This window comes from Bos javanicus, chromosome 16 (genome assembly GCF_032452875.1).
Source record: "Bos javanicus breed banteng chromosome 16, ARS-OSU_banteng_1.0, whole genome shotgun sequence".
In the NCBI taxonomy this organism is placed as follows: Eukaryota; Metazoa; Chordata; class Mammalia; order Artiodactyla; family Bovidae; genus Bos; species Bos javanicus.
This window is the reverse complement of record NC_083883.1, coordinates 48,049,185-48,076,002: the sequence shown is the minus strand read 5'-3', so window position 1 is coordinate 48,076,002 and position 26,818 is coordinate 48,049,185. Positions and strand designations below refer to the sequence as shown.

Genomic DNA, 26,818 nt, shown 5'->3' with positions numbered 1-26,818 from the left:
TGCTCGGGGCATTCCTGGACTGGTGAGCGGCTCTGCAGGCCTCGGCGAGCTCCTCCACGTCCTCCCGAAGAAGTGCCGATAGGTGACATCGAAGAGAGACACGCGCAGGTGGCAGCCCACCTCCGACAGCAGCTCCAGCACCCCCTAGGAGACAGAGGGATGGCCTTGAAGGATCCTCAAGGTTGAGAGCCTCCCCACAGATGCTGATGGACCATTTGGGGGAAACTGGGCCACTCAGCATCCATCCCCTGGTTTAGGTATCAGGCCCTTCCTTCCAAGGGACTACCTCTCTCCATGGCCCTCCCTTGGCCAGTTGGAGGCTGGAATCCCACCCAGAACCAGCAAGCCACACAAGAAGCCAAAGCTGTGGAGACAGACGCCTATGACACCATGTGGAACCAAGGAAGAACAAGTTCAGGTGATGCCACATGAGATCCTGGATCAAGCCACACCTGAAGCTTGTACTAATGATAGGTTTGTCTTTAAGTGAGTTAACAAATTATCTCTCCTTAGGCTATTTTACTTGAGTGTTTTTTGTTTTTTGTTTTTTTTTGGTTGGGGGAGTTATTTGTTTACCATTTACAGCCAAATTATTCCCAATATGACCACAAACTCTAAATCCTCAGCCTGTCAGAATTATTTGGGTGGGTTGGGGTCAGGGTATAAATAAAAGAAAAGCCGATCTTTGAGAACTACAGATACAGACAAGGCACCAGAGACTGCTAGGCCTGCCCTGTGCCCAGTGGTGCCACCTACAGAGGGTTCTCCTGGGTCTTCAGTGCTGGTACCACTGGCACACCTGGCAAGGGGGCAGCTCTTACTGTCTACCTGGGACCAGGAATCCTGCTTTCCTTTCATGCAGTCATTTAATAAATGTTATTTAAGCATCTATTTTGTGTGTCCACTCTGTGCCAGACACTGTTCTAGGAAACACAGCAGGGAACAAAACACACAAGACCTGCGTCCCTGGGGCTCACGTGAAGACAATGAAAATGGGAGCAGAGGAAGATGGGTGGGTCGGCTCTTTGAAGAAGACGGCCAGGGAAGGGGCTCTGAAAGATAACATCTAAACCGAGAACTAAGGAGGCAGGGTGGGGTGGACGGGAACCAGGAGGGGACCCTTGGAGAATAAACCAGGCAGAAGGAAGCTCTGGGTGAAGAGAGCCGGGTGCTCAGGAAAATCATCCTGACTACATGTATCTTTTTTGTTGTTGTTAGTCGCTAAATCATATCTGACTCTTTTACTGCCCTATGGACTGTAGCCCACCAGGCTCCTCCATCCACAGGGTTTCCCAGGCAAGAACACTGGAGTGGGTTCAGATTCCCGACCCAGGAATCTTCCCACATCTCCTGTTGGGAAGCCATGTATGTTATTTTTGTTGTTTTTTAGTTGCTAAGTCATGTCCGACTCTTTGTGACCCCAGGGACTACAGCACGCCAGGCTCCCCTGTCCTTTACTATCCCCCGGAGGTTGCTCAAACTCATGTCCATGTATGTGTATTTACATTAACTGATTGCTCTCACTTTCTGGGTTCTTAGTGTTCCTAGTGCTCTGGCATCTGGGGCCTCCCTGATGGGAAGAGACTGTCCTGCCCAGGGCCAGCTATTTCCCAGTGATAGTAACCGACCTGCTTTCCATTCCACACCCCACTTGCCCTTGTCTGGCTCACACTCCGGGAGACAATATCTTCCCACCCCAACAATCCCAGAACCAGACCCAGGCAACCAGTCCCTCCACCCCAGAGGCCAATGAACTAACTCAAACTAGCCAGTCCCAAGTGTGTGCAGCTGCTTACCCAGCCTTGCCCATCCCTTCCCACAAAAACCATGATATAGGCTTTTGCCCCGGCTCTCCTCTTACCCCGCTGCCTCCCCACCAACCCAACTGCACAACCCTTCGGGGATGTGCGTCCCCTCCCTTGGGGAGCCCAAAGGAAGAAACTATCTTTTCAGTGGCAACCGTCCCCTGATCTGCTGTCCCCACCACACCTGAATAAAAACAAAAGCCAAAGTGCGCTTCAAAACAGAACACCCAGTGACTTCCCCGCTGGTCCAGTGGTTAAGACTCTGAGCCTCCAAGGCTGAGGGAACTGGATCGATCCCTGGTCAGGGAACTAAGATCCCACATGCAGCACACAGTGGCTGAAGTTTTTTTTAAATACTAAAAAAAAAAAAAAAAAAATTTAATAAAACAATGGGATTGTGTTTAATTGGAGAAGGGGCAGGAGCCACCCTCGCAGGCCACTTCTACTCCAAACAGGATGACGGGTCAGGGAAAGAGCCTGAGAGGCAGTGACACCACCTGATTCGGGATTTCATGGAAATCAGTCCAACGTGAGGTGAAGCGTGTGTTAACTAAATCAGGGTGGGATCCTTTCGCAGTTTATGTGGATGTCAGATCATCACGCTGGGCACTCCAAGTGTCCTACGGCTTCGTCAGTTATACCTCAATAAAGAAGGAAAACCACTCCAGCTCCACGTGGGGATCGGAACGCGGCGGGAGGACGTGAGGAGCTGGGGTGAGCAGAGGGCACATTCGGGGTGTCAGTGAAGGAGAGGAGCTGGGGTGAGCAGAGGGCACATTCGGGGTGTCAGTGAAGGAACTGCCGAGGGCCGTAGTGATGGCAGGGTGTGGAATATGAGGGGAAGAGAAACAAGCGGGACCAGCTGGTGGCCACCTGCCCACCCAGCCTCCCGGGTCCAGCAGGTGAGTCCCAGCAAATGGGAGCAGCTGGCAGGGGGGAGTGTGCCAACAGGTCTGGGGGGATCTTGAGCCCAGACCCTCATCCCTCCCCACCAGCACTGTTCCTCACCCTGCTCCCTGCCCCTCTGGAGCCCCTTTACTGCGCTCGCCCCCTCATTCCCATGAGGCCCTGACCAGGGAGGCCTTCCCTGACCCCCGCCATCCAGACCCTCATCATCTGACCTGGTTTTACATCAGGATCTCTCATGTTTCTAAGTTGTCTGTTTACATGCTGGTGGTCGGTCTCAGCTCTGGTGGGGAAGGGATGAGAGCCTGGAATATTCTCCTCCTGCTATATCCTCAGGACTGGGGACCAAATCATGCAAGGCGGGTGGGGGTGGGGGTGGGCTCAGTGTGCACACCTCCTGGGGGCCTGGGCCTCCCCTCGCTGCAGGCACCACCCAGGGCACCACCATCAGCCCCCCTGGCCCCCTCACCATGCTCCCAGGGAGGTGACCAGCAGCCAGGACCAGGGAACTCCCAGATCACCTGGGAGCTGGGTCTTCTCCTGGCCTCCACAGCCCAAACACCCCCTCCGCCTCTCTGAGACCTTGTGCCCAACTCTCCTCGGGTAGGTTTCTAGCTGTCTCCTCGTGCTGAACAGACAGCTCTGTGAAGACAGAGTTGGGGGCCGGGGGGTCACCCTTGTGTCCCCTGCACAGCTCCAAACACACAGTAAATACAAGTGAAATAGCCATTCCAAAGGAAAGAAGTAGGTTGGCCCAAAAGTTTGTTTGGGTTTTTCTGTGATTATCTTATGGGAAAACTTGAATGAACTTTTGGGCCAACCCAGTAATCAACATTCATGGTAAAATGAAAACTAAACCAAAAAGGTAAATAAAAAGTAAGAAAAACATACCAAAATGACTAATAAGTGACTTGAGTTCAAAATTGGTACATAATATTTTTAGCCAACACCTTTTACAGGGAAGTTTGCTACCATCTAAAGCTACCAATTCTCAAAATAACTGAAACTGTACAAATCTGTAAGATCATCTAAACTGAACTTTTGACTTTTTCCCTACTCGATCTTTTAATCTTGGCTGATTTTTGTGTGTAAAACCAACTTTGCATTCCTGTGATAAACCCCACCATGATTTCCTACCTTCTGTACACACTGCTGGATCTGATGTCCTAATATACTAAGGAATTTTGTGTTAACATTCATAAGAGATGGCAATCTGTACTTTTCTTTCCATGTCTTTGTCTGGCTTGGGTATCAAGGTTATGATGGCCTCAAAATAAACACCTGAGAACAATTCCCTCCCACTCTATTTTCTGAGTGTTGGTCTACAATTGGTATTATTTCTTCCTTTAATATTTTATTAAATTCAACAGTGAAGTCATTTAAGTTTGAAAATGTTTTAATTATGAATTGAGTTTCTTTAATAAATATGGGGCTATTCAAGTGGGAATTTGCTGTATGACTCAAGGAACTCAAACCCAGAGGGGTGGGATGGGGTGGGAGGTGGGAGGGAGGCTCAAAAGGGAGGGGACATATGTATACTATGGCTGATCCATGTTGATGTATGGCAGAAACCAACACAATATTGTAATTATCCTTCAATTAAAAATAAATTAAGAAAAAAATGAACAAAGTAAACATATATAGGGCTATTTAGATTTTCTATTTCTTCTGGTGTCACTTTTGGTAAATTGTGCTTTTCAAGAAACGTATCCATTTCATCTAAGTTATTTTTATTGGCACATAAGTTATTCATAATGTCCCTTGATTATCTTTTTAATGTCTGTAGGATATGTGGTGATGCCCCTTCTTCCTCTCCTAATATTGATAATCTGTGTCTCTTCTCTCTTCTCATGATCAGTCTTGCCACGGGTTTATCAATATAATTAATATTTTCAAAGAACCAACTTCTAGCTTTACTGATTTTCTTATTATTTGTCCTTTATTGATTTCTGCCCATATATTTCCTATTTCCTTCTTCTCTTTTCTTTGGTTTTAATTTATTCCTTTTGTCTAGATTCTTAAGGAGAAAGCAGAGATTGTTGATTTTACACAGGCAGACCTCAGAGACAGAGGGTTCAGTCCCAGACCACTGCAATAAAGTGAATATCTTAATAAAGTGAGTCACATGGATTTTTTGTTTCCCAGTGCATATAAAGTTATGTTTATACTATACTGTAATCTATTAAGTGTACAATAGCATTTTGTCTAAGAAAACAATGTACCTACTTTAATTTTAAAAAAATTTATTGCAAAATACCATCTATCATCTGACCCTTCAGTGAGTCATCAAAGATCACTGTGGATGTCAGGTCACCATAACACAGACAATAATAATGAAAAAGCCTGAAATATTGCAAGATTACCCAAATGTGACAGAGAAATAAAATAAGCAAATGCTGGGAAAACGGCACTGACGGACTGTCTCCATGCAGAGATGTCAAAAACCTCCAATTTGGGGGGGTGGGGAAATACAATACCTACAAAGCACAATAAAATGAGGTGTGCCTGCATTTTTCTTCTTTTCTAATGTACTTACATAAAGTTGTAAGTTTCCCTCAAAGGACTGCATTAACTGCATCCCACAAATCTTGATATATTCTTATACCAGTTAGTTCCAATTACTTTCTAATCTCTCTCTGAATTCTTTGACCCATGGGTTACTAGTGAGCAGAGTGTTGTTTAATTTTCTACTATTTGGGGATTTTCTGGTTATCTTATTATAATTGATTTTTTAATTTAATAACATACTGGTCAGTGAACATATTCTTCATAATTTCAATCCTTTTAAATTTATTGGGATTTATTTTCATGACCAAGCATATTATCTATCTCTGTAAATGTTCCACAAGCACTTGAGAAGGTGTATTTTATTTGTTAGGTATAGTGTTTTCACGATGACAATTCAGTTAAGGTGGTTGGTGGTGTTCAGATCTTTCATACCCTGATGATGGGTTGTTTTGGTTTTTTTTTCGCAGGGTGGGTGGGGGGAGTCTATTGGTTCTATCACTTATTGAGAGAGTTCAGATCCGATCAGTCGCTCAGTCGTGTCCGACTCTTTGCGACCCCATGAACCGCAGCACGCCAGGCCTCCCCGTCTATCACCAACTCCTGGAGTTCACTCAGATTCACGTCCATCGAGTCAGTGATGCCATCCAGCCATCTCATCCTCTGTCGTCCCCTTCTCTCTTGCCCCCAATCCCTCCCAGCACCAGAGTCTTTTCCAATGAGTCAACTCTTCATATGAGGTGGCCAAAGTACTGGAGTTTCAGCTTTAGCATCATTCCTTCCAAAGAAATCCCAGGGCTGATCTCCTTCAGAATGGACTGGTTGGATCTCCTTGCAGTCCAAGGGACTCTCAAGAGTCTTCTCCAACACCACAGTTCAAAAGCATCAATTCTTCGGTGCTCAGCCTTCTTCACAGTCCAACTCTCACATCCATACATGACCACAGGAAAAACCATAGCCTTGACTAGATGAACCTTTGTTGGCAAAGTAACGTCTCTGCTTTTGATGCTATCTAGGTTGGTCATAACTTTCCTTCCAAGGAGTAAGCATCTTTTAATTTCATGGCTGCAGTCACCATCTGCAGTGATTTTGGAGCCCAGAAAAATAAAGTCTGACACTGTTTCCACTGTTTCCCCATCTATTTCCCATGAAGTGGTGGGACCAGATGCCATGATCTTCGTTTTCTGAATGTTGAGCTTTAAGCCAACTTTTTCACTCTCCACTTTCACTTTCATCAAGAGGCTTTTTAGTTCCTCTTCACTTTCTGCCATAAGGGTGGTGTCATCTGCATATCTGAGGTTATTGATATTTCTCCCGGCAATCTTGATTCCAGCTTGTGTTTCTTCCAGTCCAGCGTTTCTCATGATGTACTCTGCATATAAGTTAAATAAACAGGGTGACAATATACAGCCTTGACGAACTCCTTTTCCTATTTGGAACCAGTCTGTTGTTCCATGTCCAGTTCTAACTGTTGCTTCCTGACCTGCATAGATTTCTCAAGAGGCAGATCAGGTGGTCTGGTATTCCCATCTCTTTCAGAATTTTCCACAGTTTATTGTGATCCACACAGTCAAAGGCTTTGGCATAGTCAATAGGGCAGAAATAGATGCTTTTCCATCTGGAACTCTCTTGCTTTTTCCATGATCCAGCGGATGTTGGCAATTTGATCTCTGGTTCCTCTGCCTTTTCTAAAACCAGCTTGAACATCAGGAAGTTCACGGTTCACATATTGCTGAAGCCTGGCTTCGAGAATTTTGAGCATTACTTTACTAGCGTGTGAGATGAGTGCAATTGTGCAGTAGTTTGAGCATTCTTTGGCATTGCCTTTCTTTGGGATTGGAATGAAAACTGACCTTTTCCAGTCCTGTGGCCACTGCTGAGTTTTCCAAATTTGCTGGCATATTGAGTGCAGCACTTTCACAACATCATCTTTCAGGATTTGGAATAGCTCAACTGGAATTCCATCACCTCCACTAGCTTTGTTCGTAGTGGTGTTTTCTAAGGCCCACTTGACTTCACATTCCAGGATGTCTGGCTCTAGGTCAGTGATCACACCATCGTGATTATCTGGGTCGTGAAGATCTTTTTTGTACAGTTCTTCTGTGTATTGAGAGAGTTAAAAGCCTCTAATTATAAAGGTGAATCTAAATGCAATTCCCTTTGGTTCTACAAACTTTGCTACACAGATTTGAAAGCTGTGCTACTGGGTGCTGGGCACAAACGAGATATAATAGCAGGCCAGTTAGTCTTTAAAATGCTGGCTTACAGGTCTGGCCCTTGGCTGGAGTTTGCAGTCTGGGGACACAGACTTCACCACCACCCTAATGGATTGGAATGGCTTACCAGTACTAAACTTCTTGTACAAAGTGGTTTATGCTGATCACTTGCTTTCCTTCTGGAACTCTGGAATCCTACTACATGCTAGGCAGAGTGTATCTACATGACCAGTTCCCAAAAAGCCCTGAGGTTTTTTTACAACCTATTGGCACTGAGTCTCTGACAAGCTTCCTTGGTTGGCAGGACGTCACAGGTATTGTCCCAGCTCGTTGCTGGAGTATGTCTTGTGGGAATCCCATGGCAGAGGACCCTGGGCGTTCATACCCACTGCCTCCCATATGCCTTTCCCTTGGCTGATCTTACTCTATTTTTTCACCAAAACAAATCTTTCCTTTGAAGATGACTCTGTGCTGAGTCATGTCAAGTCCTCCTAGTCAATCACCACACCTGGGGGTGACTTTGGGGGCTCCCATCACAGGAGCACACACATTTAGGGCCGTCGCATCTTCCTGACCATCACTGTCAGTATGAGATGTCCCTTTATCTCTGGTGATACATGCTTCACCTTGAACTCTACTTTGTCTGAAATTAGTACAGCCACAAAGCTTTCTAATGCTTAGAGTTTACATGGGTATCTTTTTTTCCATTCTTTTCCTTTCATACATATGGTTTGAAGACATATATTTAATATCTTCATGTTTAAACTGTGATTTTTTTATAAACAACTTATAAGTGGGTTTTAAATGTTAGCTTTTAATGTATGACTCTATTCTACAGACACTGTACATTTTTAAAAATTATTTCAATGACATTATCCATTATCATAATGTCTATAAAAGCAAACACCTGGAGTCAGAACAAGTGGTCATTTTAAGGAAGGACCTAATGAATGGATGACAGGTCATTCATATAGGAAAAGCTATGCTGTCTTAAGGAAGAATAAGAAATTCTTCATGAAATGACATGAACAGTCTAGAACATATATGGGGGGGAGGTTGTTTTTGTTTATTTTGTTTTTCAAAGGGTCTCATTTTGATCCTTTCTCTCCCAGAAATCCCTGAATGGAAACCCAATTATGTGACTTTCATGAAAGTATTGACTTTACCTTTGGGAAGGAAGTAAAAATGATCCACATTTACCAACGTATAATTCATACTGTTAAGAATATTTTTTAAGATATAGAATATAGCAATAAGCTACCATTCATGCCAAAAAAAGAGAAAAATATACAAGTATATTTATTTGTTGTGGTTACTTAGAATGTCTGAAAGGTTGTACAGAAAATAGGTAAATACCGGCTATATCCAGGATGAGACAGCCATAGGACAATACACTTACCTTGTGTGCCCCCTTGAATTTTGAACTATGGGAATTAGCTTTTCAAAAACAAGTTAAAATGCATTAATAAAGTAAAATAGGAAAATAAATTTCCTTTGTAAAATTCCTAGGCAAGAGACAACTGCTGTCTACTAGCCCGTGAGTCCCTGGAGGCAGAGCTGCTGGAGCTGGTCTCCCCAGCTTGGAGTCCCAGCTGGCCGGCTGGAGCTGTGTTACTCTAGGCATCTGACTCCACGTCACTCGTGTTGCTTCCTCTTCTGTAAAGCGGGGGTTATGATGCTACCTGCTTCGTAGGGCTGTCGTGAGGATGAAGTGAACCAACACAAGTGAAGCGCTAAGAAGTAAAGTTGTTGGGGACGTCTCTGGAAGTCCAGTGGTTAAGCCTCTGCGCTTCCAATGTAGTGGGCATGGGTTCGATCCCTGGCTGGGGAATTGGGATCCTATATGGCATGCAGTGTGGCCAAAAAATAAAACAAAGCTGTAAGAGCAGTAATCACCGCAGTATCTACACAGAGGCAAGCACACAGTAGGTGCTCAATCACAGGGTTTGAAGTGATGACGCAGGATGTGAGCGATTTAACAATAGTAGGTTATTCTCAGACCTAGTGCTCAGACAACTCTGAATGCAAGGAGAATTGCTCTGCCAGATGCAGAGGAAGAAGATACGGTCTCACCAAGCCAAACCCCACAAGCCGCATGCTCACAGTGGCAGGCCTGGATCCTTCCTGTGCGTCCCCCCAGAACCCTGGGCCTCCCCAGAATAGTACGATCACATGGGTGTTCTGTGGAGGCACATAAACACCAGCTTTTCTGGCAGGTTCCCTGGCAGCTGAGGGCAGAGATGGACACAGGGCCCCAAAACGAGGGCCTGAGCGTGCAAAGGTGGTGGTACCTCCACCTCACATCTCCCAGGATGCCCAGAGCTCCACCCCTGCAGTTCTAACCCCCAGGCCGTGCTGAGCCACACACAAGGCCAGCCCTTGCAAACAACCTGGCCAGGAAATAATTTAGGAAATCGAATTATCCGGGTTTTTGGATTGCTCCACTGTAGGCAGCAAGAAGCCTTGAGTCAGGGTCAAAAGTGCTGACTGAGTCGCTGAATCACATACCCTCTTTGCTGATGGGCCACTTTGCCTCCAAATGCTGCCACCGCCCAGGGTGATGGGCACAGTGAAAGACTCAGATAAACACGTGAAAATCGATACTGTCTCAGCTCACAGCGGTGAAAGCAAGCATTTGACATTAAAGAGTCGGTTTCTTTACCTGCTTAATTAGCGGGCCATCAAGCCACTTCAGGACACACTGAAACGCCGTCGATTCCTTCAGAGGCTGGCGTGCTCTCTGTGGGTGCGGAGGGACCAGCAGGTTTTGGTCAAAGATCCTGTGCCAGTCGTGCATTCTGCTGGTCCCCGGGTCCCTGGGGCCTCTGGGATTACCTGCACCATTTGTGTTCAAATAAATAAGAGCGTTACGAGGGCCCAGTGCTTAGAGAACCTCCCACTAATGCCAGGGAACTACCACCCTGTGACCCACACTCTGACCTCCCCAACCCCCACTGCAGCCGAGGACTGGCATCCATGCCACCTTGCCTGGCCAATCAGAGCATGCCTACCCCAGCCTCAGTGACTGGTTTAGGGACGGCCACACGCTCTGTCCAGCTGCAGAGGTGGAGCCCTGCACAAGGGCACCAGGCCTTGGGAACTGGGGTTCTTAGAGGGGCCTGGGGGGCATGACCCACTCAGAGCCAATAAGATGTGAGCTCAGAGCTTCTGCTGGTTCTGTTGCAAGAACACTCTCCTCTGGGGCCTTCGGAGCAGAGAGGCCATCAGCTCGGAGCTGCCAAGGGGGATACCATAGGAGTGGCCACCTTGAGACACATACAAAAAGGCAGGCAGCGTGGGAGCAAGGCCAGCGGTCCAGATGTCACCAGGAGAGCCCTGGCTCAAGGGGACCCTGGAGTCTGGCCCCCAGGACAGCCGAGCCACAGACAGTCCTGCTGGTGGAGCCAGGTGGGGACAGACTGAGTGTTCAGGGTGTCTTGGCAACCTGGCTCATTCAAGATTTTATCTGCCTTCCGGCAGACGAGGATCTCGAGACTGTCTTCAGCTGAAAGAGAATCTTAAGCCCTTGGCCTTAATAAGAGGCCAAATTCTCCTAAAATGGCCAGCAAGGAGAAAGGGCAGTGGGTTTGGTCTTCTAAGACAATAGGTCTCTAAATGCAGTCCACAAAGCCCCAAGGTTCTCGGAGGTGGTCAAGGGCTCCAGAGGCTCAGAGCTATTTTCATAACCTCCAGATGCCACCTGAGTCTTTCACTAGGTTGGCATTTGTGCTGATAGTGCCAAGGCAATGGTGGGTGAAGCTACTAGGGCCTCATCACCTCCCAAGACAACGGCAACCAAAGCCCACCAGCCACCCTGTGCTCTTCACCCCTCACGGCACAGAGTCCAGCAGCTTCGCTTAAGAAGGTCCCTGGGGAGGCTGTGCAAACTATGGATTTCATTACGTCTTGATTTGACCCTTGAGGATGCGTGCTTTTAACATTCTGTGATGAAAGGAGGTAAAGCACAAAAAGCATTTCTGCTGCCAAATGAAGGGCCAGGGTCACCCCGGGGTAAGCCGGGCATGATCGCTGGGCTGTGAGTTAAACTGCCTCCTTCCTGCACTCAGCAACACCATTCTTACTAAAAGAACAGCTCAGAGACAAACAATGGTGATTCAGAACTGGGAGCTTCAAACACAGTCTGAACAAAATGAACCTGTCACTTCAAGGTAAACTCATAAAAACTGAGCTTTCAGGCAAAATTCAGAATTGGGAAAATCTGTGCCCTCCACTGCGAGCCTGACAGCTTCATAACTCCTGAAGACTTTCCTGACAAGAGGGGTAGTGCTGGTAACGAAAAGTGAGCTTTTGAAATTGTGTGAGTAGACGTGTCAATATTTGGAAGATCTGCCTAACTCAGAAGCAGTTATTGTCTGAGAGAATAAGCACAATGATGTAAAATCTTGCATGGGGAACAATCCACCCAAAGTGCGATGCAAACCAGAGGATTCAATGTAACAGTGTGAAAGTTTTCAGACAGGGTGTCAAACTCTGCTCTGCTTGTGAGAAACCCTTAAGGAACGATTGCTTGTGGGTTTGGGTACAGCACAGAAGCAGAATATCCACAGTTCTCTAAGGGCTCCCCATCCACCCATCTGCGTCTCCTTCAAATCCTTCAAGCAAAATGACAACAGACTCAACAGAGAAGCAGTGCCCACTGGGATTCAATCATGCAAAACAAAAACAAAGCAAAAACCCAAAAAAGGGCCTTCTCTGGTAGTCCAGTGGCTAAGACTCTGTGCCTAATGCTGGGGGTTTGATCCCTGGTCAGGGAACTAGATCCCACATGCTGCAACTAAGACCCAGCACAGCCAAATAAATAAATATTTCAAAAACAAACAAACACACAAAACAACCCCACTCTTCTTGGTAATGTTTTTGTTTCAGAAAACGTGGCTGGCTTTCATTAAAAAAATATATTTTTATATTAATATGTAACAGGTCTGCTGCTGCTGCTGCTGCTAAGTCGCTTCAGTCATGTCTGACTCTGTGCGACCCCATAGACGGCAGCCCACCAGGCTCCGCCATCTCTGGGATTCTCCAGGGAAGAACACGGGAGTGGGTTGCCATTTCCTTCTCCAATGCATGAAAGTGAAAAGTGAAAGTGAAGTCGCTCAGTCGTGTCCAACTCTTAGCGACCCCATGGACTGCAGCCTACCAGGCTCCTCCGTCCATGGGATTTTCCAGGCAAGAGTACTAGGTCTACTGTTTTTAAATGAATTAATAACACTGTCGACATTTCTCAACAATAAATGTTGGTAGGCGTCACTCACATTTTAGGAAGTTATTTGGAGTCCTCAATCATTTTTTAAAGCATAAAGCAGCATGACACTAAAAAGCTGGAGAAAGGTTGCTCTAAAGGGACTTGAAATACAGGGCTTCAGGCAGCTGGCCCACCCTCCACATTCACAGGCTGTGCTGGGAATGCAGGGGGGCCCTGGAGGTATGAATGCGACTGGCCCCCTGAGATGCTCTCCCACACCCGGTGGGCTTCAGTGTGGGGTCCGGCCCCCACTGGAACACCACCCCGACCCTGCATACATCTCCTTGGGCCTCCAGATCCAGACTGTTACTGTATGAACAGTAAGGCACACACACCGGTTTATGTGGGGTTTTTCCTCTGTGGGTTATGTTTGTCTGCTCAATACCACTTGTTTTGCGGAACTACCCTCCCCAGTTCTGGCCCGAGGGCTTCGGGGCTGGTCTCAGAGATGACATACACTGTGTGTGTCTTCACTGGGACCCCAGCCACGGCACCCTCTGGACAGGCTGTCTCCCAGGGCCAGCTCCTCTGTGCTTCTGCACCCAGCAGGCTTCTGTGCTTTTGGTCAGAACACGTATCAGCTGTCCTGTACTGACCTACTCCCTGGCCCACTGCTTGCAGAAGGAAACCTACTCCCCTGGGGCCTTGATACCGCACTTACAATCAGAGCTCAATCAATTCAGCCCTGAAACTGAAGTTTCAATAAACTTGTCTCCCCAGTTTTTCTCTTTTTCAAGGAAATGTTTCATCATTGACATTAGTTATAAAATTGAGAGGTTTATTCCTGCAAAGTGAGGGCCTTCACAGACTGGGAGGTAACTCTACAGCAAAGCCCTTTCTGCCTCAGAAGCACATGTAGGGAAACACCCTCTGGAAGGAGGCCCCAGTGGCAGTGTTTCCTGGCTCCAGGACAGTGCCCCTTTTGTAGGTGGCTCCCTCGCCCCAGATCCCTAACCTAGTGCATCCCCCCACTTCCCTGGGTGACAAGGGGACCCAATACCACATTTGCCAGGACCAGTTGCGATGACAGGATGGCACTGCAGGAGACACGCTGGGATGAAAGGCAGGTCTCCCAAGATCAAAGCTCTGAGCCAGGAAGGTGAAGGCAGGTGGTGGAGATGGAGTGACTACTGGAGTGGGTGATGGAGGGAGAGGTGACTCCTGAGACACAGGCTCCTGGGAGTAGGAGCCTGGACAGTCCCAGGGGCTCCATTACACACAGAGCTCTTCCCCTCCCGCCTGCACCCCCCACCCAGTGCCCCAAACGGCTCTCACCCGGCCCACACTCCTGTACACTCCATCCTGCCCTTGCTTCAGTTTCTCCCATTCAGCATGCCCTCTATCCCCCTTGACAACCACAAGCACCCCTGGATGAGTCTTCCTCTGGTGCCACCTCCCCAGGAAAGCAGCTCCATCCATACATACCCCCTCACACGGGACCCTATCACAGAAGAGTCACCCAGCTTCTCCAGGCTACATGGTCACTGTCGTCCTGCAGGGACTGAGCTTCATGAGGTCAGGACTAGGTCCTCAGTGTAAACCTTTCTAATGATTAAGTAAATCATTCAATTATGCTGGAGAGGAATGAAGAAAGCTGCGGAGGAAGGCAGAAGGGCCTTTGGGGCCAGATGAACCATAAAGAGAAAACTAGGAGGGTCCCGTGCTTTGAGCCCAAGAAAACGATACAAGGGCCTCTCCAGAGGAAGGGGGAAGAAAAGGCACCAACTTTTACTGAGTCCTTATCATGAGCCAGGCACTCACATTTTCATATTTGCTATTCCAATAACTCGAAGATAAGTACCACTACTGTCCCATTCTTACAGATGTGAAAAGTGAGATCCTGAGGTTAAACAGCCAGCCTGAAACCATATAGCTAGTCGTACAAACATCAAAGCCATTATAACCTATGCCAGCCCCTCTGCCCACCAAGGCCAGGAGAAGCCCTCAAGGGTAAAGTGAGAGCAAAGAGGTCGAGGAGCCTGGGCTGATCCTTGCTCTCCTCTCTGACTTCTGCAAAGTCTCTGCCCTCCCAGCATCTGCCTCCCACCTACAAAAGGAGGGGGGCCTCTGAAGCTCCCTGGAAGTCTTTGCTTCTGCAGACCTACCTGATCAACAAATATTCACCAAGCATCTGTTCTGTCCCAGTACAGTGAAGCGGACTGTCAAATACCCTGTCTTCAAGAATCTAAATAACCAGTAGGACAAAGACTAGGGGACAAGCCTGAGCAGCCCAGAGAAGACAAGCCTAACCCAGTCTCCCTTTTTGGCAAGGGGTTGGTGGGGGGAGGAGAAGAGGAGGGACCCAGGCACTGAAGTGATCAGCTGGGCTGAGGTCTCGTCAGCAGTGATTCACCAAGGAAAGGGAGGGATAGGAGCCACAAGGAACTTCCCGGGCACAAGGAAGCTTCCCTCCCAAACGCAAAAGAGATCTGGCCTTCCTGAACCTTGAAAGCTCAGGAGCTTTTTTGAGAGTAGACACCAAGTGCATGTGTGTATGTATTCAGTCGTGTCCAACTCTTTGTGACCCCACGGACTGTAGCCTGCCAGGCTCCTCTGCCCATGAGATTTCCCAGGCAAGAATACTGGGTGGGTTGCCATTTCCGACTTCAGGAAATCTACCAGACCCTGGGGTCAAACTCGCATCTCCTGCATTGGCAGGCAGATTCTTTACCAAATGCACCACTTGAGAAGAAATCCCCCCCCCCCCGCCCCCCTAGAGTAAGCAGAAGTCTAATTAAGCCCTGCCTGGAATTCCTCTTTCAAGGAGTGTTCTTTGAGTACCTACCCTGTGCCAGGCCCTGGAGAACACTGCAGACAACCACGATGACCTCAAGGAATGTATCTGAAGGGAGGCAGAAACACAGGATACAAGTTAGCACACAAAAGAGGTGGTTGTGACCTATGAAAATCACAGAGGAGAGGAGGGTGCAGGGAGCTGTGATGGAGACCCGGCTTGGAACTGGCGGCGACGGCACAATCATCTAAAGTACACCTTTTCCAATACACAAGCTTGTGAGACTTCCCACCTGCGCTTCAGTCAAAATCACACAGTGCGACAGTGAAGGCAGGACCAGGGCTGCGAAGGCATCTGTCTTCTATAGAGACAGACATGAAAGAAATGTGCAGGGTCTGAAGAAGGCAGCAGGAGACAGAGCACTGGGGTTCTCAAGAGCACAAGGGCCCAAGTGGGGAGCTCGGAGGCGGTCAGAAGGTCGGCGGACTGGACAGCGGAGGGGAAGGCGGGAGCAGCTCCAGGGTAGGCCTTAGGCAGGCAGGACCATCGGAGCAGGGAATCCCGCGAGGGTCAGGGAGTCTCTTAGATCTCCACTGGGCAGCGGCGATGGGTCGGGTCAGCAGGCAAAGCAGGGGGTCCCCAGCAGGGGTCCGAATGGGAAAAGGGGAGGGCCAATGCCGCGGTCTCAGCAAAGCCCACGCGGTCGCCGGAAGCTGAAGCGCTGCCAGTGGGTGCGGAGTCTAGGGGCAAAGTGCAGAGATGGAGCCCCTAAAAGCCCCGGATACCCTACAGGACCGGGCGGCCCGGACCACACCAAAAGTCAAGGAGAGGGGGAGGAAAATGCGACCGACGCGGGCACAGCCCCGCGCTAGCCGAGTTGCCGCGCCCCTCAGGCCCAGGGCCCCCAGAAGAGTCGGACGGAGCACCCCACATACACTTCGGGATCAAGGCCTCGGGCCGCTAGGTGGCCCCTGAGCCTCTGGACTGAGTCCAACCTCCCCCGCGGCGCCATCCAACGTGGTTCCGCCCGTGGCGGGCAGCGTTACCTAGGAGACGCGCCTGCAGCAGCCGCCCCCGCCCCCGGGCGTCGAGCCCCAGGCTTCTGAGGAAGTGCCTCTACGACGGATCCAGAGGCCCGGCGCTGGCCGGTGCCCACCAGAGCCGCAGACCCTGCGGGCCGAGGACCGGCCAAGGGGCGCCGGATCCACTGCCACCAGCTAGAGGAGCCTTGGAAAGGGAAGAACTCGCTCTCCGTCATTCACGTCAGCAGGACGCAGGGACCAATCAGAGCCCAAGTCCAGGGTCTCCGCTCCAGCAGCGCCAGCCAATCGGCGCGGCGGCGGGCCCGTCCTAATTTGCATGGTCGGCGATCCCTCAGCCAATAAGAGTGTGACTGGCGTGAAGAACAACCAATGAGAATCTAGAAGAGGAGTGGCCCCGGGCGTCCCACGAGGTGAAGATGCTGCGGGCGGAACCTGGTGGAGCAAGCGGGATTCGGGGGCGCTAAAGTCGCAGGGGCAGGGCGGGAAGGAAGATCCGGAGCGGGATAGAGGATCCGGAGCTGGAGCCCCCAGGTGAGTGCAGGGGGAGACCCCAGCCATCCGCGCAGTCCCCTGCAGTGCGCCGGGAGAGCGGCGGCGGGCACCGCGAGGCCCGCGCTGACTCTCCATCTCCTTGTCCCCAGCGCGTCCCCGCACCCGCCTCCATCCTCACCTCCTCTCCAGCCGGCTCACCTCCTTCTCCATCATATCCCTTCCCCCATTCCGCCCTCCTTTGGCTGCCCTGTCTGCCAGCCTGCCCGACCTTTTAGCTCCCATCCCGACCCCTGCCCCAACTTCATCCCTCCCTGACCCCTCCTTTTCCCGCAGCTTCGCCTCCCCCTCCCCCATCCCTCTTTCCATTCCCTCTCCCAGCCTCAGCGCACCCCCCATCGGAGCGCTCCTGGTCCTAGTCCTCCCCATCTCTCTCTCAAAGGCTCATCCTGCCTCTCCTTTCAGGTCCCTAGCCCCATCTTCCCACCCACTCTGCTCCCAATCCCTACGTTTCCCCATGGGCGCCCTCTCTCCATCTTGCCCTGCTCCCCAGGACCTTGGCTCTCCCCTCCTGCACCAGTTCATCTGGCTACCTACACACCTCACCCCACCCGGGCCCCTCTGCCCCTACCCCATCTTCAGCTTCTCTTCCCCCCCCCCCCACCTCCCCTACCTGCTGCTGCTCCCACAGGACGCAGGACACAGAGCCCCAGCTACTGCACCGCGTCCTGCTGCAGTGGCTGTCCTGTACCTGCCCACCTTTCCACCCTGCCATCCAGGCAGCCTACCCTGGCTCTGCTCCCCCTGGCATTTGTCCAGGGGCTCTTTTGGAGTCTACACTTTGTCTAGAACAGCCTCAGGGGGTCTCCAGGTGAGAAGTCCCTTAGCACCCTGCCTTCCTCCCTGGCCATGATGTCCCTCCCCACCCCACCCCCACTTTCCTGCTCAGCTTACTTTGTGATTCAGCATTTTTGGGGTGGTAACTTTCTTTGCCTCCTGGCATGACAGGGACCTGGTTGTGGGCTGAAGGCAGGGGGTCTTGACCCTGAATTAGAGGAACAGTCCTGAGCTACCTGGTGGGGTCAGGGTTGGGGAACGGGAAACCCACCAGTGGGGGCAGTCCTTTCCTTTTTCACTTGTCTTCCCTGTGTTGAAACGCATCCAGGGGGAGATGACATAAGTAATAGCTCTTGGGGAAATGGGCTATTAGCATTTATGGAAATTAATACATCCACATCCGAGGCGCAGGAACACCAAGTTCAGGCCACAGCTGTCCCACTGTCTGTCATTTCAGGATTTCTTCTTTCTCTGCAACTTCTCCTCCCCCTCAAAAATGCCATCCGCCTTTCAATGCCAAGAGCAAGCCCCTGCTCTTCAAAACAACCACATTCAGGCCCCACGTTGCAGGGTTTGCGGACTGTGGAGAGTCGTGTCTGCCTCCTTGATTGTTGCTTAGTGTATGGATCTCCCTGCAGCGTCCAGGCTCACGTGTGGTTCCTGGGCTCCTGCCCCTGAGCTGTCATGACGGGGTGCCCAGAGTGCATTGGCTACCCAGGACCTGTCTGTGGGGCACACTCTCCAAGCCCATTCCCGGCCTCAATGACATTGAGGGTGTTCCAGCTGCAGTGCGTTCCTACCTCGAAAGCAGCCTGCTGGAGGCTCCCCTGCAAACCCGAGGTCCAGTTCCTTGTGCCTCTTCCTGCTGCACCAGCTGCCAGACCATGTGGGGGCTGAGCCACCGCACAGGGAGGAAGGGTCTTAAGCAGTGTGAAACCAGGTCTCATGCTCAGAACCCAAAAGGGTCTGGACGGGGATGAATGAGCATGAAAGCAACTGCACACAGGTGTGACAAAGACACCACGTTTCTTGTCTACTGAGGGTCATGGGCCATGGCACTGAGGGACACAGGGGTGAGCAAGCTCTGAGGTGGGGCAGATTGAGAAGCTTCACACCTTGGGGCTGGCTTGCTTTCCTTCTTCAATGATCTTCTAAACCCCAGATGATTCAGGAGGAAGTGACTGGTACAAGTTTTGGTTTGGCACTTTCCGGCAAGGGAGGGGGCCTCCTCTCGACTTTCCTGTTTGTTAGTGCTGGGGGCATAGCAACTGGACAGCTCCACACGTGGCAGAGGAAAGCCTCCTCCGCTTCTGGAACCCTGGGAAATGTGTGTGGTTTCCCAGGACTCCGGCTGGAAGGAGCATGTGTCTAGTCCTTGACCTCCACTTCTCCATGACCTTCACGTCACCAAAGATCCCAGAGCCCTTTCCTGAAGTCCCTGAATTACAGGCAGAACAGTGGCACTTCTGGCAGCATTTGGGGAAAACGGTCTCTGACTGTCTTCAGGGCCAGGGACGCCCCCTCCATCCCATCCCAGCAGCTAGAAGTCCCACCTCATAGAGGTGAGCCTGCTAGAGCTGCAAGGGGGTTGGGCATCTTCCACTTGGGAGTCATCAGCAGAAGCCCATAGGCACAGACTTCTCCAAGGTCACTCAGAGGTGTCAGACCCTGTGCCTCCTGCCAATCTGAGCCAGGAATTTCTTTCTGCCCACTGGAGGAAACCAACACCCCATGGATGTGCCAACCAGTGGCCCTTCAGAAAGCACTTGTAAGGTCATGCTGACACATATGGGGAAATAGCACCATGGGTGCTTCTGAGTCAGTGGGGCTGTTGGGAGTCAGAGATGCCACCAACTGCAGAGAACCCTCAGCCACAGCATCCTGCCCTGCCTGGCAGTGCCCCAGAGCCAGGGCCCTGTCGTCCCAAAGATGTCATCAAAGAGATGGCAAGGGGCCGGGCCACTGGGTGAGATAAAAGCAAAGAAGGGATGCTGCGCTTTGACCTTGCTTCGCTGCGGGTCCATGTAAATAACCATAAACCCACTCCCTGTGAGGGAGGATGATTGGTCTGGATGGGAACTAAGCACAGAGAGGTGGCGAGACAGACCCAGCCTCCTGATCATGAGGAACCTGGTTCTCTTCCCACTGCACCAGCCCCCTGCCTGTCCCACCAGGCTCCAGCCCATCCACAAGTGCCAGAAAGCCTTACCCCCATAGACGCGTCTCCTCCAACGTGCAGGAGGGTCAGGTTCAGCCGCCATTCCTGAGGTATGTGGAGGCTGCCTTTCTCATGACCAGAAAGCCTAGCACACTCAGCCTCCTAGCCTCTGCATGTCCCCCCTTTCTTTGGGGCAACTCTAAGGGGATGTGGTCCTTGGCAAAGCTAGTGCAGAGGAGAAAAAGGGACAGGGCCTCCCCCAGAGGGCACAAAAGGGGCCAGTTGGGGACATCACTAGACTGGTCATCCCATCACTTCTGGGGTGAACTTAAGCCTTTCCATCCAGCCTGGCCTTGGCACGAATGTGAAGTCTCCTCCCCAGGCAGAGGTGAGCAGCTACTGGGTCTTCATACCTTTGGCCACATCCTGCGGGGCTGAGACGGAGCCAGCCTTCCTCTCTCTGTACACCAAGGGGTGTGCTGTAGGCCTGGCCACCCCCACTCAGAGTGTGCACTGTGCCTGCATACTTTCTAACTCATCAGCTGGAAAATAGAGTCTCAGGAGGTCCCCCTGCTCCAGCAAGTGACCAGGTGGTTAGCTCTGGAGACCGGGGACATCTGGGGTTGTATGTGTCCCTTGCCACAACACCTGTTCCCCCGCATCTCTGGTTCCCTCCTCCATTGAACTTCCTCCTTGCAGGCAGCCCATCTTCCCCCTCACTCCAGCACACAGGCGCTTGCAGAACTGACTGTCTTGGTGCCACATTGGGAAAAGGGGGAAAGCAGAGATGGGCTGGGAACGTCTCCTGTGCTGCAGACCCACTTGGGGGCCTTTCCCCACCAAGATCTTGAGCCATATTAGGGGGTTTTCCCACACCTAACTTGATCATGGATCTTGAGCCTAACTGCTGAGTCGCTGAGATCCATCATCCAACTCAACGGATGAAAGCCAAGTGCATCTTTCTCCTTCTCAGATCCCCACACCGGGTTCAAAGCAAACCAGCAAACTGTTCATTGTCGGGCTAGTTTCTCCAGTGAGCGAGCAACTTCTGGGGTCCCATAGATACGGGATATGGTCCGCAAGCACAGCAGTCCTGGCCTGTGGCTCCTGGGGAAGAACTAGCTGTCTGAGTGTTCGGCTGTCACTCTCCCAGCTACTTGACCCTGTGCTTGCATCACCCTTTTTCGGGCTTGGTGAAATGACACAAGTAGAGGCCTAAGAACAGTGCCTAGCATAGGGCAAGAACCTCCTCAGCTTCCCAGCCTCTGCGTCGTCACAGGCTGAGCACAAACCTTCGCCCTACCTGGAGCCCAGGTGGCTCCCGGGAAGGCTCAATCTGAGTGACTCAGGTCACCCTCGGAGTCATTTCAGGAGCCCACGTGGGGCTCCTCAGAGGGGCTGTATGCTCCTGGAGAGGAACCTGGGAGAGCCCAGCTGGTGGCTCTCATGGAGGGTGGAGGGCTTTACCTATCTGTGCAGATCACAGCCTCCCTGTGAGTGGAGGGACACGCCCCACCCTGTCCTCCCTACCCCAGGCCTCCTGGAGGATACCCGTCTGCCCGCCTGCCCACCTGTGCAGTGGCCTGTGGGGACCAGGGGGCTGCAGAGCCCCGCCCCCAGCTCACCCACCCTCTGCACCACAGCATGTTTTCATCTTCCACCCCTCAGCAGCTTTACAATCTCTCAGAGCCAACTCCAGCCTGATGTCCACAAGCTGTCACATGCAGCCCAGGGCAGAAGGAGCTAGAATTCTGCCTGGGAACGTTGCATTCCCGAGCTCCCCGTGATGGTAGGGGCTCCCTCGAAACAGTGCCCTTCCTGCCCCTTCTGGATGGAGGCAACTCAAACAAGGAAATTCTGATGAATCCACAGATTAAAAAGTAAATTAGAATTAAACATTGTTTAAAACCTGTAATACCTCCAATGGGGAAAGGCCTTTGCAGCAGACATTTGAAGGGCCAAGAGTGAGCAAGACCCACCTCACCTCCACCTCTAGGGGCCAGGAGCCAGGAAGGGGAGGCAGTAACCACAGACCAGGAACCATCAGAGATGCCTCTGCTGAGAGAGGAGAGATGGGGGCAGATGGGGTTGACCCTTGACCCACACCTTGAAAGGAGGCAGGGTTGTGACAGCAAAACTGGGAAAGGACTGTCTGGGAGGGGACCCTGCCTGGGCAAGTGCCTGAAGGGAGGACAGTGGGGGCGGAGTGCTTTGGACAATGGCTGAGATCCAGGGGAAACACAGGTGGAAGGTGCCTGTAGGAGTTGTTGGTGGCGGGGCAGGAACTGGGGTCTGAGAGACCAGCCATCAGATGAATGGGGGCTTTGGAGCTGGCAGTGACATGTCCAGGCCAGGATAGAGGAGGCAGATGTGTCTATGACATGTGGTGAGAACCGGGTGTGGTGGTGGGGGAGACCGCGTGTCTTCTTAAGGGGAGACTGTTGTCTGTATTGGGTGCTTCTGTAGACCCAGCATCTCGCACAGAGCAGGACCCCATAAATATGTCTGGAGCTGATGAAAGGAATGAAAAGATAGGAGGGCAGCAGAGCACGGCCTCTTTGGAGCTGGGTGGCAGTGGGATGTGGAAGGTGAGAGGAGCCTGGAACCCCAGGCTTTCATCCCTAGGTGTCGTCGGCCTGCACCCTGCTGACCCTGCTTCGTTGGGTCCAAGTTATGTGCCTTGGCCTTCGGTTTGGCTGTGGTCATTGAAAGGGGAGACCTGGGTTCGAATGGGGTTCAAACCAAACGTGATCGCTAGCACCCACCTGTCACAGCCCAGGCAATGGACCAGGTCACCCTGCAGGTGGGGACAAGAGTGAAGGGGGCAGAATAAGGAGCCAAGGGAGTGGTCCTGAGTGCAGGATTCGAGAGAAAAGACGAAGATCAGGACAGGAGGAGACCCTGGGTTACCCTGGAGGCCAGGAGGAAATGGAGACAGGGGCGGGAGCAGGTGTCCATTGCATCAGGCGGGCCCCATGCTGCTGGGGCCAGCCTCTACCAGGAGTGGAGGTGATGGCGCTCCCCACCCCCACAACAGGTGCATGTGCCACCCTCTTTGCCCTGTTCTATGTCGACTCCAGTTTAAAGAGCTGACATTGTCCCCCTTTTACTGGTGCAGAAATAGGCCCTAAAAACTGAGGTGATTGTCCTCAGGTCACAGAGCGTGAACAGGGAGGAGTCAGGATCTGAAACCAGGCTGTTGGGGGCCAATACCCACCCTCCTGACCTTTGCACTCTGCTGCCTAACTGCATGCTAAGTCACTTTGGTCATGTCCAACTCTTTGCAACCCCATGGACTGTAGCCCGCCAGGTTCTTCTCTCCTTGGGATTCTCCAGGCAAGAACATTGGAGTGGGTTGCCATGCCCTCCTCCAGGGGGTCTTCCCAACCTATGGGTGGAACACGCGTCTCTTACATCTCCTGCATTGGCAGGCAGGCTCTTTACCACTAATGCCACCTGGGAAGCCCAGGCTCCTGAGAAATCTGACCTTGATAGAAGGAAGGACGGTGAGAGAGGCAAGCAGGTCAGTGGGGAGAAAAGTCACTCTTCTGGTGACTGGGTCCATCAGCCACATCCTCAGTCTGTTCATTCATAAAAGATGGTTCTATGGTGGGTGATTCTGTGTCCTGCCCTAGTAGGGACATTTCTGGGGATGCCTGTGAACTGCAGGGCTGAGGCTCATCCTTGCAGTCTCACTGATGCATGTGACATGACTGCAGAGAAGGGGGCCCCTCTGGTGGCCCCAGAGGGACCAGGAGGTCCTGAGCCCTGAGACACACATTGGGATCACAGGGGGAGAATGAAAACAGCCCCCTCGAGTCCTGGTGGGGCTCAGTGGCCACTGGCCTGGGGTTGCGAGGCAGCACTTTGAGAAACACTCGAAGTTTGCAGACTTTCCCATTTCCACTTTGTAAAGCGGCGCCCAAGGACACACGCCTTGACCATTGGAAGTTCTGATGAGCGGGGCTTCCTGGGGCTTCTTCAGTGCTCTGGAACTTGGGAAGCCCTCACTTGGCTGGGCCACCTGCTATACTTTTGTCAGCTTCGAATCCCAAATCTAACTTGATTCCTGTTGTGGGTGGGGAGTTGCTGATGTCAGCCATGCCCCAGTCCCCCTGGAACAACACTTGGCCAGAAGGCTGACTGTCTCACTTGGCCAGGAGGCTGACTCTCTCACCTGTCCTGAGTGACGGAAGCAGGCACTCCACTCAAGAGCGGGCCTGTCCCTCAGGACTGAACCTGTGGCATCCCTTCCCCTTTCTCGTGAGGCCTGCCCTCCCCTCCACACCTCTGCTCAGCAGCTCCCTCACCCCCTGGGGAGTGTTGCCTTTGCCTCTCACTGAGGAGAAGGTGTTTTTTGTCACCCAGTCCAGGAGGCCTGGAGCCATGTCTGCCCCCTTGCTATTGCCAAGGTCACGGAATGCCCAGAAAAGGGATCATTGCAAATCCCAACAAAATGCCACCCCCTTCCGCAGGGACACAGAGCTCTGACCCTCCTGTGTCCTGGCCGGGGACACAACAAGGGCTCCCGGGAGGCTGTCATGCTTCCTCCTCAGCCCAAAGGCTGAAGGTTGGGTTAGGAAAGACCACTGTGGCCCTTGGAGCAGCTCCTGCGGGGTACACGTGGACCACGCCCTAAACAAAAGGCCTGTTCAGATGAGACCCATCCGCCACCCTGGGCCTGACACCACTACACAAGGGACTCTCGTTGCTCGTAGGAGCGACCCTGCTCCTGATCCTCACCTGTGCTCCACCCCTTCCTTCACTGACCCAAGAAACAAGGGCACAGACAGGGCCACTGCCCTCAGGAATCACAGTCAGTGGGGGAGGAGGTGTGGGCTCCAACCCATGGAGGTGCCACTCAGGCCCAGTGGGCACAACACGACAGGACAAGGTGCAGCCACAGGGTCAGGAAGCGAGGAGGCGAGGATGGAGCTGCTGTGCTTCTCCCTGAAGACAGAGAAAGGACAGGGTGGCTTTCTGGGCAGGGAGAGCCACATACGAAGGTGCAGAGATGGCTGGTGGTTGCAGTGGTGGTGTGGGGGCTGGGGGGAGTCCTCATGAGAGGGATGCGGGGTTAGTTGAGGAAAGATCTTGGAGGCTGCTCATCTGTTTTGGTAGGAGTCACACCAAGCAGCATGTGGGATCTTAGTTCCCCGACCAGGGATTGAGCCCACACCCCCTGCATTGGAAGCACAGAGTCTTGACCACTGGACCAGGGAAGTCCTAGGCACTGCTCATCTTTATTTTTTGTTGTTGTTCAGTCGCTCAGTCGTGTCTGACTCTTTGCAACCCCATGGACTGCAGGCACGCCAGGCTTCCCAGTCCTTCACTATCTCCCAGAGGTTGCTCAAACTCATGTCCATTGAGTCAGTGATACCATCCAAATATCTCATCCTCTGTCGTCCCCTTCCCCTCCCCTCAATCTTTCCCAGCATCAGGGTTTTTCCCAATGAGCCCGCTCTGCATCAGGTGGCCAAAGTATTGGAGTTGCAGCTTCAGCATCAGTCCTTCCAATGAATATTCAGGGTTGATTTTCTTTGGGATTGACTGGTTTGATCTCCTTGCTGTCCAAGGGACTCTCAAGAGTCTTCTCCAGCACCATAGTTAGAAAGCATCAGTTCTTCAGCACTCAGCCTTCTTTGTGGTCCAGCTCTCACATCTGTACATAACTACTGGAAAAACTGTAACTTTGACTATATGGACCTTTGTCAGCAAAGTGGTGTCTGTGCTTTCTAATATTTATTTATTTATTTAGCTGTGTTGGGTCTTAGTTGCAGCATGTGGGACCTTTGATCTTTGTTGTGGCATATGCAGAATCCTCACGGCATCCTTTGTCGCATTGCCTGGACTCTCTAGTTGTGGCTAGGGCTGTGCAGCGCGTAGGCTTAGTAGTTGCGGTGCATGGGCTTAGTTGCTCCACAACATGTGGGATCTTAGTTCCCTGACCAGGGATCGAACCCATGTCCCCTGCATTGCATGATGGAGTCTTCACCACGGCACCACCAGGGAAGTCTAAGACACTACTCATCTTTAAAGGAAAAATGTGCCCTGGCCAGGACACAGGAGGGTGTAAACAAGGAGGCATCTCTGCACCTAAGAGTCAGAGCACCTGTGTCCCTGCAGAAAGGGGGTGCTATTTTGTTGGGATTTGCAATGGCTTTTCAGGCATCCCGTGACCTTGGAAAGAACAAAAGAACAGATGAGGCCCCTCTGTGGGTCTGAGCTGGGTCATGAATCCAGAATGGGGGAGAGGGAGCTGACAGTCCCTGGAGGCCCCCACCCTGTCCCCTGCCCATAGTTCCCTTGGGAGCCCTGAGCTGCTCAGCTAATATGATTGCCACAGCCCCCCGACAAAACACACACAGAAAGCCTGTGTATCAGGCTGGGCCCTCATTCCCTTCCTCACCCAGGGCTGGAAGGTTCTGGCAAAGCCCACTGGGGTACTGCTGGGAGGGATGTGGAGGAGAGGGTTTCTCCCCACCTTCCTGTAGCCTGGTAACCATGGTAACAATGGGGAACTGCTGGAGGCTTCCAGCCACCTGCTGGGTTGTATGGATGCCGAGGGCCAGGCGGGGACCCACGGTACAGGCGTATGGGCCCCGGGCAGCAGCCTTTGTGAGCAGCAGGAGAGGGGGCGGCAGGTGCAGCCCCAGTCACCCAGGCCTCTGCAAGCAAAGGGCCCTGGGTCAGGGGCTGAGGGCACAGGTCAGGGGACACTTCCCCAGTCCCTTGAGGGGATGAGAGGGCACTTGCTCCAAGGTTCATGCAGAGCCCCTGGTCTCTAAAGCAGCCCTGAGCCAGCAGGCATATAAACTGTTATAGGGTCTATTTAATTTATTATCGAGTGGGTGGGCTGAGC

General features: G+C 51.7%; 2 protein-coding genes across 6 annotated transcripts in view; one reads left to right on the top strand and one right to left on the bottom strand.

Moving 5' to 3' along the window:
* NPHP4 (nephrocystin 4) overlaps positions 1–16,456 on the bottom strand; it is a 137,813-nt gene extending 121,357 nt beyond the window's left edge. The window contains exons 1-3 of the mRNA XM_061382913.1: positions 15,481–16,456; positions 10,095–10,267; positions 21–144 (exon numbers count right to left, since the gene is read on the bottom strand). Of these exons, the coding sequence (XP_061238897.1) occupies positions 21–144; positions 10,095–10,267; positions 15,481–15,676 (493 nt within the window). The 5' untranslated portion in view covers positions 15,677–16,456. The remainder of the gene's footprint in view (positions 1–20; positions 145–10,094; positions 10,268–15,480) is intronic.
* A 49-nt stretch (positions 16,457–16,505) lies between these two features.
* Positions 16,506–26,818, top strand: part of KCNAB2 (potassium voltage-gated channel subfamily A regulatory beta subunit 2) — a 96,299-nt gene continuing 85,986 nt past the window's right edge. For 3 of the 5 annotated variants that reach the window (XM_061382930.1, XM_061382926.1, XM_061382928.1), the window contains exon 1: positions 16,506–17,003. The gene's annotated coding sequence lies outside the window, so the exon portion shown is untranslated. The remainder of the gene's footprint in view (positions 17,004–26,818) is intronic. The other 2 variants (XM_061382934.1, XM_061382931.1) reach the window with 1 other exon arrangement.